The sequence below is a fragment of the Salmo salar genome, chromosome 10 (assembly GCF_965601325.2).
Source record: "Salmo salar chromosome 10, fSalSal1, whole genome shotgun sequence".
NCBI lineage: Eukaryota > Metazoa > Chordata > Actinopteri > Salmoniformes > Salmonidae > Salmo > Salmo salar.
The window spans coordinates 82,194,968-82,207,609 of record NC_138300.1 but is presented as its reverse complement, the minus strand read 5'-3'; the positions used below and the strand labels follow the sequence as shown (position 1 = coordinate 82,207,609).

At 40.5% G+C, this 12,642-nt stretch overlaps 1 protein-coding gene across 5 annotated transcripts in view; it reads right to left on the bottom strand.

The window, feature by feature from the left end:
* Window positions 1-12,642, bottom strand: part of LOC123724451 (uncharacterized) — a 59,393-nt gene that overhangs the window by 20,148 nt on the left and 26,603 nt on the right. For 2 of the 5 annotated variants that reach the window (XR_006757003.2, XR_006757002.2), the window contains 2 exons: window positions 8,253-8,273; window positions 7,327-8,058 (listed from right to left, as the gene is read on the bottom strand). Coding sequence is in view for 1 of the 5 variants with exons in the window: in XM_082957193.1 (XP_082813319.1) it covers window positions 8,253-8,273 (21 nt within the window). In the remaining 4 variants the exon portion in view is untranslated. Of the gene's footprint in view, window positions 1-7,326; window positions 8,059-8,252; window positions 8,274-12,642 lie in introns of those variants that run through there. The other 3 variants (XR_014379065.1, XM_082957193.1, XR_014379066.1) reach the window with 2 other exon arrangements.

Sequence of the window (12,642 nt, the reverse complement as noted above, 5' to 3'; positions counted from 1 at the left end):
CTCGAGTCTCCCCCCTGCGTGCGGCTGGAGCTGAGAACAGGGGAGCGAGCGATAGAAGAGACGAGGCAGCAAGCGCAGAGTGAAGGAGAGAAAAGCTCGACTGATGATGAAATAGGAGGTGCGGCGGAGCACGAGAGCCAGCCACTTTTTCATCACACGTCCAACACGGCAAGGAACTGTATATGCACTTGAGAGAGGGAGGAGGAAGGGGAAAGGGTGGGAGACGGAGACCAAGAGGGAAAGAGAGAGAGAGAGAGAGAGAGAGAGAGAGAGAGAGAGAGAGAGAGAGAGAGAGACGGGGGAGAGTGGGAGGGCGGAAAGCAGTCGAGGGTGGGAGGGGGTAGAGGAGGAAGAATGACACAGAAATGCACTCCTCCGGCAGTGCGCAGACGCAGTGCACACACTCACGCCATACTAGCACTCTCTGCACCCCGGCAATCAGCTACAGAAAAGAGCATAAAAAATAAGGAAACGAAAAAAAGAGAACGTACAAACACTCAGAGTGGGCTGCCCTGCCTAAGGACATTTGAAATATGCAACAGTTCTGAGAGCAGGTTAAATGATTAACCTTATCTGGTACAGTGTAGTACAGTTCTGTAGCTCTCTCTCTCGTCAAGCTGCAACAGTCTGTCTGGATCACATTCTACAGCCAGCCATGGCTTACAGACAGAAAGTATTAACTCTTTAGCATGCCACAGCAGCTAGCGTGAAAGCAGCATTGAGAAGACAAAAAGTAGATATGGAAAAATGGGAGCTACTTGAGTATAATACTGTAGTGTAGCACGTGGCAGTGTAGAGAGCGGGGTTAGTAGAGTTACAGTACAGTACATTAAGACTGTCCTCTTCCTGCCCTGGCTCTGCTTCTCCGAGGGGCTAAACATCGCATGACCCTTACAGCTATTTTGGCAAGGGGTCAAAGCCTGATAAGCATTTTGGGTGAGACCTCACTGCTTTTCTGGAAGAAAAACAGCTGCTGTGATTACAACGTGATTGAGAATTCACAGAAAACACGAGGGGTTCTGATTTGTCCTGGGTAAAAAGGCACAGGATAGCTTGTCCAAATAGGAAAAGATGGTTGAGTATATTTGCGTCTAAACTATCCCTTACCCTGGAATCATCTAGAATCCTGCATTGTGGCGCGCTCCACCCTCCCTAAACCCTGCCGTTTGCGCGCGCATATACACACACACACACACACACACACACACACACACACACACACACACACACACACACACACACACACACACACACACACACACACACACACACACACACACACTACAAAACAGCATGGCAGACCAGTCCTCCACCATCTTAGTACATACCGATTATTATTTGGATTTTCGTTTTTTCTATCTCTGTCTTTTTCATAGTTCCTCTTTCCCTCCCTCTCTCTGTCCCACCACCTTCTCCACCGTGCGACCAGCGTTTGGCTTTTCCCATTTGTGGCAGATTACTATAACACTATTGTAAAACAACTTCCTGCCTCTTTTGGCTCTGGTTACAAATAACGGCAAAGGCTGTGCTCACACGCTTGAACTTTTTTCCCCCTCTCTGCCCCGAAGTATCAGGAGCTCTAAAAAGAAAGAAAGAAAGAAAGAAAAAGGAAAAACGGTCAAATCTCTGCATGTCTCCTGTTCTGGACGTATTTTGATGCCTTATGTCTTTAATGCCAGATGAAAAGTATAGCAGGGGATTGCATGCCTAGCAGAGAAAAAGGTGGGGGAAACTACTCTTTTGCTTCTTTTACTGTGTGTAACTTTCTGTTGGTTTGTGGATGTCATTGTGCTGTTAGGTTAGCTCAGACGGGACTAGCCAACATGGCTGCTCCTGTTTTGGGCTCTCATCTCATCTGCAGAGTGGGTCTTTGAGGAGCACTTTCCTAACGCAACCACCCGTTCGTTCCTTGCTGGCTCCCTCGCTAGAACAGCACGGCAACGGACGACCGGTTCCTCTGCTCGCTTACTCCGAGGACTCTCCCCTCTCCTCTCCTCCTCTCTTCACAACAAGGTTCAATAAGACACAGGTGGCTACATTCAATGGACCTGCCGCTAGCAGGGACAAAAAAAAAAAAAAAACACTCTTTGTGTTTACTTACTGAAGAAATGGTCCAGCTGAGTTAGGGCGTTATTAGCAGTCTTTACAGTCTTCTTTTTAAAAAGGAGATATACTGGGTTGGATGTGTCTGCCTGAGCTACAGTAGATCCCTAGAACCCCCTAGAACCCCATCCAAAGCAGTGTAGCCTCACGTCACATCTCGCCATGTGTTTTAGCCAATTGAAAAATCCACGTCTTTGGTTTTAAGCATGTACATTGACACATACAGTTTGTGGCTACTGTAGATGTATATTAAGATTGTGTATTTTTCGTATGCACAGCCCTGTTCAGTTTCTGTAGAGGATGTAGGAGAAATGGACATGCAGCTGTGAATTTGTTTGAGATGGTTGGTTTGGAACTGTCTGTAGTTATCATTTAGCTTAGCGTGCATGTAGCACTTAGCGTTTGCAACAAGTTCACTTGAGGATAGGGTTTTGGTTTTGGGTGGCCTGCCAATTTTTACCACTGTGTGCCTCTACCTCGCTCCCTTCTTCTCTACTTGGGTTGCATTTGTCTGTAATTAATTACACGCAGTTTTATTTCATCTATACGTTGTGTTTTATATTTGTAAATGACCCCAACCACGCGTTCTTTAAACACTTTTCAAATAATAAATGAAGAAATGTTAACATGGCAGGTTTTCATGTAGTTATTTTTCAACTAAGATATTTTTTAAGGAACGCAATCTGTACACAGGTGTGCATAAGAACTTTGGCAAACAATACAGCTATAAAAAAAAATGATGTCCTCGTACAACAGAAAAAAGCTTGGAGGAAGAACAGGGAGGTAAATGTAACTATTCCGTCTGTAGTATTTGAAGGGATTGTTTAACTGTATTGTTAATAAATATGATATGCATGTATGCTATGCATCTTACTCAGTATTAACTTTAGATAATATCAACTTAGATTAAAATGGTTAATCAAGTAAATATCAAACCTGTTAGTCGAAGTTACGTTCCTGGTTATGCTTTGCAATGCTACAACTCCACACAGTGAGAGGAGGGTGAAGGAGAACATGATCAGAGTAGAACACTAACTAACATGTCTGTTATTGTGACTTGGCAATCAACGCGAGAATACAGATTCAGTCACTCGGTCCCATCCAAGGAAATGTTCAACAAAATGGCGGAGCCGCCATGTCATTTTCAGGCTTCATACAGAATTGTAAAGCATTGTGATACATTAAAAACATAACTTTGCTTGATAAAATGTATTCAAATACTACACATTTGCAAAAAGCTAACCATAACGAGTCCAGGAAAAATGATTGAACATTTTGTCTCTGTCTAGTCTTTTAACTCTTAGTTGACAAGCTGGTTATATACATTTGTAATGACGTATTTGTAATACAAACTCATAATTCAACATAAAATGTTAAAGCTCCAATGCAGTAATTTTTATCTTAATATCAAATTATTTCTGTTTTCAATTAAAATAGTAAAAAAATTAAAAATAAAATAGCAAAGGTACATTTCTCAAGCAAGAATTTTGCTAGGACTGTCTGGGAGTGGTCTGAGTAGGCAAGTTTTTTAGAAATGTCTTTCTTATTGGTCTATTAACTAATTTACCACATGGTGATGTCAACAAGGAGGGCCAAAACACCATCCTACCAAAACAGGATGAAATTTCAGGTGTTCTTTTCAAACAGCTTTTACACTAAAATGCATTATCATAATTTTCACAATTTCACAGTATTATTCCAACCTCATTGTGTCGAAATATATATAAAACACAGAAAAATCTAGTTTTTGACTGCACTGGGCCTTTAAGCACAATCAATATGAGAACTGATTTGTGGTCTTGGGTAATTTCTATCTATCACAAACAATTAAAATAATATCCAATATTTGCATATGAAGTTCCTGTACAGATAAATGCATTCGACAGATTTTAACCCAGTAGTATTTCACTAGTATATATGGTAAAAAGATCTTGCAATATTTTTTTCTAACTGGCCCTACAGAAAAGGATAACTTTTGATAGTGTTGGATCTTAACATGATCAACAAAATAATGTGTAAGAAATCACATGTTATTTTGGCATAATATGAAATCCTGATCATGCCAAATCTAGACTGTTGGATTCCATAATCGAGATCTCACTTCTAACCTTTCTCTTGAGTAGGGGTAACTGTCAAATGCACACTGCTGAACACACAAGAAAGAACATTTAAAATGAAAGTGACGGCCAAGGGAAGTTCAAACTATATGCGACAAAGAATCTATGCAAAAGGTATAATCATGACATTCTCTGATTTATCTCATTGAAATGTATTTTTTTTTCTCACTCGTAAACTTTTTATTCTCCATAATTTTATATGCAAGAGGAGTCACAGAGTAACAGTCACTGTACACCCGTTTTTTTCAAAACTGTCACATCTAACACTTGATATTCCATGTAGGTCACATGAGGGGAGTCAAGAAATAACTAGGAGCCCGATTGTTTTTCTTTAGTGTCTAGAAACACAGGAAACAGAAAGGAAAGGGAGGCTGATGAATATGACATTGCAGTGGGCAGTAGCTCCTCATAGACAGACATGATCTACACTCCTTTACCCATTAGTCACCAACAGGAGTAAAACCAAGGTTTCTGACTGTGCAGGATCAGGAACCGCAAAGCCTCAGGATACCAGACACACACAGTGACACAGAACACAGAAACAATTAGTATTTTAAATGAAGCTATTTAGGAGGATAACACCAAATCACAATGCCGGCTGGCCCTACGTACACAGGGATGAAAGACTCGGTCTCCCTCTCTAGGAACAGGGGCCCGAGTGAGTCTATGAGGTGGTCTTGCTCCAGCCTCGCACGTGTCTAAACAACTTCTCTATTACACCAGAGACCTCTGAGGGCACTCCCCATAGAGCAGGGAACAAAGGCCATGACCCTGGGGTCAAAAGCGTTACACGGGAGGCCAGGCAGACCCATTGAGGGCCTAGTGCTGTTTGCTTTAAGAAGGTAAAGATTACTAACACATTAACTAATGCCGATTAGGGGGTTATGCCCTGAGGGACGTCACTCACAGGGTCTACACATCACGTGTTATTAACACCCCATGACCTCTGACCTCTGGCCTGTCACTTCAGGCAGCAGAGTGTGACCGCCACTCTCCCTTTCTGTCTATGTGTTTGGATAACACACAAACGCACACACTAGAAGAGAGTGGAAGGGATGGGTGCAACGTTGCCTGAAAGAAATGAGCAATACGTGTTCTTATCTATACAAACTTGAAAAAAACAATCACTGCAATTACTAAGTGTCAATTCTGAATTACAAATAGTTGTAATCATATATTTTTTTTTGTAGTAGTATTGGCATGAGAATTAAAATATGGGAAACCTTTGAACTTGAAATCGGCATGTCCTTTCAAAAGTATTTATGATTAGCTAATGTGCGTCTGTGATGTGTCATTTCACAATGTTCATGAATCATTATACCCTATACAACAATAGATTCAATAGGAGTAGTCCCTCAAAATGACCGGCCGTATTACTGCGCTGCAAGTGTTCCACAGCACATAAAATGGGGGCATTTGGATAAAGTTCTGATCACAAAATGGTGGACAGAAGACTTCCAGTGTTGATATCCTGGATAGAACTAACACGGTATGATACACTCCTTCAACAGCCCATGCTTTTTTTTCTCTTCACACATTCTGTCTTCAGTTAACACGCATGTATTGAGTGGGTGACAAATGATTTGTGTCTATCTGCACAAGTGAAAGCTGACTTAACCCTATATCTCCTGACAGAGTAAACCTACACATTCATTACAGATGTACAAGATACTATACCGGGTCTCAGGGATGGCTAACTAAAGATCCCTTCCATCTTCACTGAATTAACTAAATCTGATTTTAGTTATTTATTTTATTTTTGCACTTTGCTTGTAAAAATATCATCTTCAAGGCATTTCCATCTCCAAAGTTGGATGAATTGGTGCCTCTCAAAAGGCTGATTTGAGGACCTTTTTTTTTACTGAATAATATGTTTGTTTTCTATGATTTTGTTTTGCTTTCATGTATTGATATGAATATTGATGTGTATTCGTGTGTATTGATGTGTGTGCAGGGCTCATCTGTAAAATAGACTTTGGTCTCAGCAAGACTCTCTGTCAAAACGAAGGCTTAAATTAAAATTCTTGAAACTAAATGGACATTGTTTCATTTCATCGGGTGTTCATACTATGCAATCACTCATAATGTCATGATAACATTTTCTGCTGAAAAACAAATACGAAACGTGAATATTATGGGTCTGAGAAAAAGATGGTGATGGTGATGTTTAAACATGACATGCGTATGTGATTTACATGTTTACACTTGAATATTATACAAAGTTAAAGAAAAGTGTAATTGTGAAATATTTTCCTTCACCGACACCCCTGAAGTGTAACTTTAAAAAGAATCTATTTTTCACAACTAATTCAATGACTTCTGGAATTTTGACAAACGAGGCATGAAGATCACTGTTACTAAATCATTTGATTTTGTATCACTAACAAGAATGTGGTATTTATCATTTTGGGTTAACTTTTAGTCACATATATTTTTGTGTTTTTTAAATGGGTTCACAGTCCAATATAACATTATAAAAGTATAGTATCCATATATTTGAATTGACAATGAATGATAATGTCTTTCTAATGACAATACAATTTCGAATACATTTATAATGAAGGGCCAGAGGTAATTGTAAAAAACATCAATACAGTATATAGCAAAATAATAAAATACGATGTACTGACTCAATAACAAAATGCGTCACTTTTTACCACAAATAGCTTAGATTTACTATATGATTAATATGGAATGAATACATCATTGTAAATATATTGATTAGATAGTAATTGATATCACAAATTAGGAGTGAATATCAATCGGGTAAGAAGAAATTACTACAAACTTAAATTGGGCTACACAAAATAATCTGTTTCAATTTGCCAAGCACATGAACAATTCAAATCCGCTTCATCATTCTGTAACAGTAACACATTGTGATTTATATATATATATTTTTAAAGCTAAATCGTAAGTCATTATTTATTTGCCTGCCAACAAAAAGGCTGAGCATATTCCCATGATTGGAATTGCAAAAAAGGATGAGAACAAATGATTTACACTTATTATATTGAACAAGGATTTTGAAAAACACATTTTCAAAAATAGCATATTTTCCAATAAAACATTTCTTCAAAGGAAAGAAGCTCCTGCACACCCTTCAGACAATGTAGCAGTCGTTTATTTTCATGCCGACCTGTTTCACATTCCCAATGCACCTGCAAAGCAACGAGTAACACTCCTTTTTCTTTTTATTGAAATACAATATTTACAAGTCGAAATAATCATTGGATTTATGAAAATGAACCGCAGAGTATCATTTGATATGGTAAGCAAGGCTGCAAATTATACTTATTCACTTACGACTACAAAATGTATTAACATTTTATCAAAAACATTTAACACCTTAACATCTACATCTTTATATCTGAATTTATTGATCTGTGAAATTCCAGCAAACCAATATGCTGGCAGTCATTAAGCAATGAGCTACGTGATTATCAAACCATGTATTGATGCTTACTTTACACAGAGATGCTTTTCATAAATTTGAAGTTTCCAAGGAAAGGTCAAGGTCAAGGTATTTTGGAGTAACTTACAAGATTCAAGATTCACAAAGATTCACGATTCAATATGAGCTTATAAAATGATTCATGATTCAATATGAGCTTATAAATTGCTTTCATGCATAGAGTACTTCAGAGTATAGTCATTCAAATACTTTGAACTATTTTACCATTTGTTTGCAGGGGAATATTCAAGATAAGTCATTTTTTGTTATTTCTATATCATATGTAAGTACTTACGCTATTACAATAATAATATATGTTAGATTATTGTCCTTTTATCATCCAACTTCTGTTGAATTTGGCTGGTTCTCGCTGGGTTTAGTCACCTTCGTACGCAAAAACTTTAATCAAAAGCTAATAGGGAGGGACTCTAATACATAACTTCACAACTTACATATATATTATGTGAAATTAAACATAATAAACACACAAATAAACAGTGACCGAATGTACAGCATATGGCCTTCAACATGTAAGAGCAAGACAAATAGATATGCTATTCCATCAGAGTTAAACTCACCTTGCTGTGCCTCACCGGATTCTGAGAAGAGAATGGAAGAGAAAGGGAGAAAGAGGGAGAGAGGGAGGGAGAAAGATTCGGCATGAGAGCTTGCAAAACAAAATGGATCCCATTCGATATCAGATCTCAAAATGGACAACCTTCAGAAGCGGGACACACCCAGATTGTAGTGACTACTCCTTATGTGTTTTGTCCAGAAGAGATAAAGCTTTTGTCAAAATTGATTTTTCGTAGCAGGTTAGGAGAACTTACGCAGCAGGTCGGGAGAATTAACGTAGCAGGTTAGGAGAATTAGGTTAAGGTTAGGAAAAGGGTTTGCTAAAATGACCAAAGCTGTATACCATCTAGACATGACCCTCCTCATGGCCCTTCGGGAAGCCGATATTGTGTGGACAGTACAGTCTAAGTATAGCAACAACACCACTATAGCAAAGGTCAGAGCTCCTCAACATAAAAAGGGCTATAACATATCAGGGGTAGGTTCAAAGTGAATTTATCTTGACCTTGAGCAGAACGGTTGACAGGAAATTCAAATTGAAAAATGACCTATGTAGCCTTTTTTAATTAAGTTGCATGTTAAATTCTACAGTATTACATTGAAATGGATAGACATGAGTTAGGTTTTCACAATGAAGATAACATTGTTATTTTATCTGATTAAACGCTAATGATTTAAGCTCATATGATTTGAATATGCCTTTTGAATAATATCAAGGGACCATTATATTAGGCCTTGTTGCCCATTCTCAGCTAAATCTAAACATTTATCAGTGATAATCGTTGCTATGATGCAACAACACATATAAAAATGCATTATTCAAAGACAATGCACACTCTTACAAAGAAAAATCAACTAACCTTAACTTACAGTAAAATACATAAATCCGAAGAACAAACCCAACAGAAAAGCAAAAAGACAAATTCTCCTGATCTGTTGAAGCGTAACAATAAAAAGTAAATTCTCCTATCTCCCCATGCTTGACCACCACTACAACCAGCCGGTATGTGTCTGGAACCATGGTCTCCTTCATCCCTGAGCTCCCCCTCTGAGGAGAGGTGTGCAAGCTGCTAGTACACCCTTCACACAGGCTACATCCTGGGCCACTCGCTTTCATTAGTCCCCTGTGCCAAGCTAAGAGCGGGCGAGCCTGGCACTAGCCTGGTGCTGTGGGGGACATTCTGCACACCACGTCACAGCACCTTTGCCGGGCATGGACAGGGCCGAGGGGACTCCGAGAGGATCTCCCGGCAACCAGCCCAACCCTCCGTACCCAATGGCCGCTGACTACCACTCTCTCTCCCGCTTCTTTTCCACACTCTCCATGTGCTTTTTCTCTATTTCAGTCACACTGTTTGCTGTCTCTGCTTCACAACACACACCTCTTAACACACATGCACTGTGCATGCTCTTTCTCCACATCTTAACACACAGACTGTGCTTCGTGTCTCCTTAGAACACTAACCAAACCTAAATCGCTCACTGTCTGGCAGATACATTGCCACTGTCTTAATCTGACGTGGCTTTATTACAGGGGGTGGAACTAACACAGTGAAACTAACACAGCATATGAAACTGTGTCGCAGCAGCAGGTCCAGTTAAGAGGTGCTGTTGCTGTTTCATGAAGGTTTCTGTCAGCTGCTGGTCTAACAGTACTGGCGATGCTACTGTGGCAGTGGAATCAATTACAGCAGTAACACTCCTCCAGTATTGACAACACCTCCAGAATGAGGTCATTTCATTGAGGAGAAATCACAGTTGAAATGGATCAGAATGAATTTGACTTTCATTTCCGTACCAGGCAAACACAGTAGATCCAAAATGACGCTGTTGCAGGGCGGTGCACATACTTTTTTTTGTTGGGGGGGGGGGGGGGGGGGGGGGTAATGTGCTCAAACAAAAGAGCACACCCCAAAATGTTCCCGCAACCGCTGTCACAGACTTGTTGAGCAATTATTACTTTTAATATTTCTTTACATAAAATCAATAGGCTAAATACACTGAGTGTACAAAACATTAGGAACACCTTCCTAATATTGAGCCTCAATTCGTCGGGGCATGGACTCTACAAGGTGTGGAAAGCATTCCACATGTTGTCTCCAATGCTTCCCACAGTTGTGTCAAGTTGGCTGGATGTCCTTTGGGTGGTGGACCATTCTTGATACACACGGAAACAGCCTTCCCTGTAGCTCAGTTGGTAGAGCATGGTGTTTGCAACGCCAGGGTTGTGGGTTCGATTCCCACGGGGGGCCAGCACAGGAAATGAAATGTATGCATTCACTACTGTAAGTCGCTCTGGATAAGAGCATCTGCTAAATGACTAAAATGTAAAATGTAAAAATGTTGAGGGTGAAAAACCCAGCAGTGTTGCAGTTCTTGGCCTGGCACCTATTACCATACCCCGTTCAAATTCACTTCAATATTTTGTCTTGCCCATTCAGCCAGTGAATGTAGCCTACCATTCCTATTTCCAAATTAACTCCATTTGTTGCCACTATCATGTATCCTACCTGGCTGAACCTTTGATGAAGTTACTTCAGGTATACAGCTGCTGCTCTACACTATCCCTAACTATAAACTGGGTGGTTTGAGCCCTGAATTCTGATTGGCTGAAAGCCATGGTATATCAGACCGTATACCACAGGTATGACAAAACATGTATTTTTACTGCTCTAATTACGTTGGTAACCAGTTTATAATAGTAATAAGGCACCTCAGGGGTTTGTGGTATATGGCCAATATACCACGGTTAAGGGCTGTATCCAGGCACTCCGCTTTGCGTCGTGCTTAAGAACAGCCCTTAGCCGTGGTATATTGGCCATATACCACACCTCATCGGGCCTTATTGCTTAAATAAGCCACTAATGAGAGGAAATGAATAGAAAATTGTGAGAAATGCTCTAGCCTACAATTACTATAATCAACGCTTGGGAAACTGGTGACATCACCTGAGCGCGACGTCTGTTTGTCGTTGAATGCTGTTGAACGCCGAAAGCCGACACAGAGACCTCGGTTTATCGTTTTTGTAAAGCTGACAGTGTTTTTATATACATTTATTTTATGTTGGATCCTGCGGCTCTATTGGGCATAGTTGCTGTGAGCGCTGCTTTCTGTCTGGATCCCTCCAGATTCCGCAGAGGAGGAGAAACACGGAAGCCCAGCTAGCCTAGCTGGCTCGGCGGAGGTCGCTATTGAAAGTTTTCAATCTTTACTAACGACATGCCACTCACTGGCTTTGAGTAAGGCCAGTGAGTCTATGTATGCGGATGACTCAACACTATACACATCAGCTACCACAGGGACTGAAATGACTGCAACACTTAACAAAGAGCTGCAGTTAGTTTCGGAATGGGTAGCAAGGAATAAGTTAGTCCTAAATATTTCCAAAACTAAAGGCGTTGTATTTGGGACAAATCATTCACTAAACCCTAAACCTCAACTACATCTCGTAATGAATCATCTGGAAATTGAGCAAGTTGAGGTGACTAAACTGCTTGGAGTAACCCTGGATTGTAAACTGTCATGGTCAAAACATATTGATACAACAGTAGCTAAGATGGGGAGAAGTCTGTCCATAATAAAGCGCTGCTCTGCCTTCTTAACAACACTTTCAACAAGGCAGGTCCTACAGGCCCTGGTTTTGTAGCACCTGGACTACTGTTCAGTCGTGTGGTCAGGTGCCACAAAGAGGGACTTGGGAAAATTGCAGTTGGCTCCGAACAGGGCAGCACGGCTGGCCCTTAAAAGTACACTGTGAGCTAACATTAATCACATGCATGTCAATCTCTCATGGTTCAAAGTGGAAGAGAGATTGACTTCCTCATTACTTGTTTTTGTAATAGGTGTTGATAAGCTGAAGGTACCGAGCTGTCTGTTTAAAATACTGGCACACAGCTCGGACACCCATGCATACCCCACAAGACATGCCACCAGAGGTCTCTTCACAGTCCCCAAGTCCAGAACAGACTATGGGAGGCGCACAGCACTACATAGAGACAGTACTACATTAAACTCTATTCCACATCAGGTAACTGATGCAAGCAGTAGGGTCAGATTTTAAAAACAGATGAAAAAAAACACTTTATGGAACAGCGGGGACTGTGAAGAGACACAAACATAGGCACAGACACGTGCTTACACACACATGATAACACACGCACTATACACACACGTACACATGGATTTTGTGTTGTAGATACGTGGTAGTGGAGTAGGGGCCTGAGGGCACACACTTAGTGTGTTGTGAATTCTGTAATGAATGTATTGTAATGTTTTTAAAATTGCCAGTCCAGGTGCGACTGGCTTATACCACCACCCAAAAGGGCACTTTGGAGACTGGAAGGGAAAAGGGGCATGTGCTCTGCAAAGGTAGAGCCCTATCTGTGTACATGC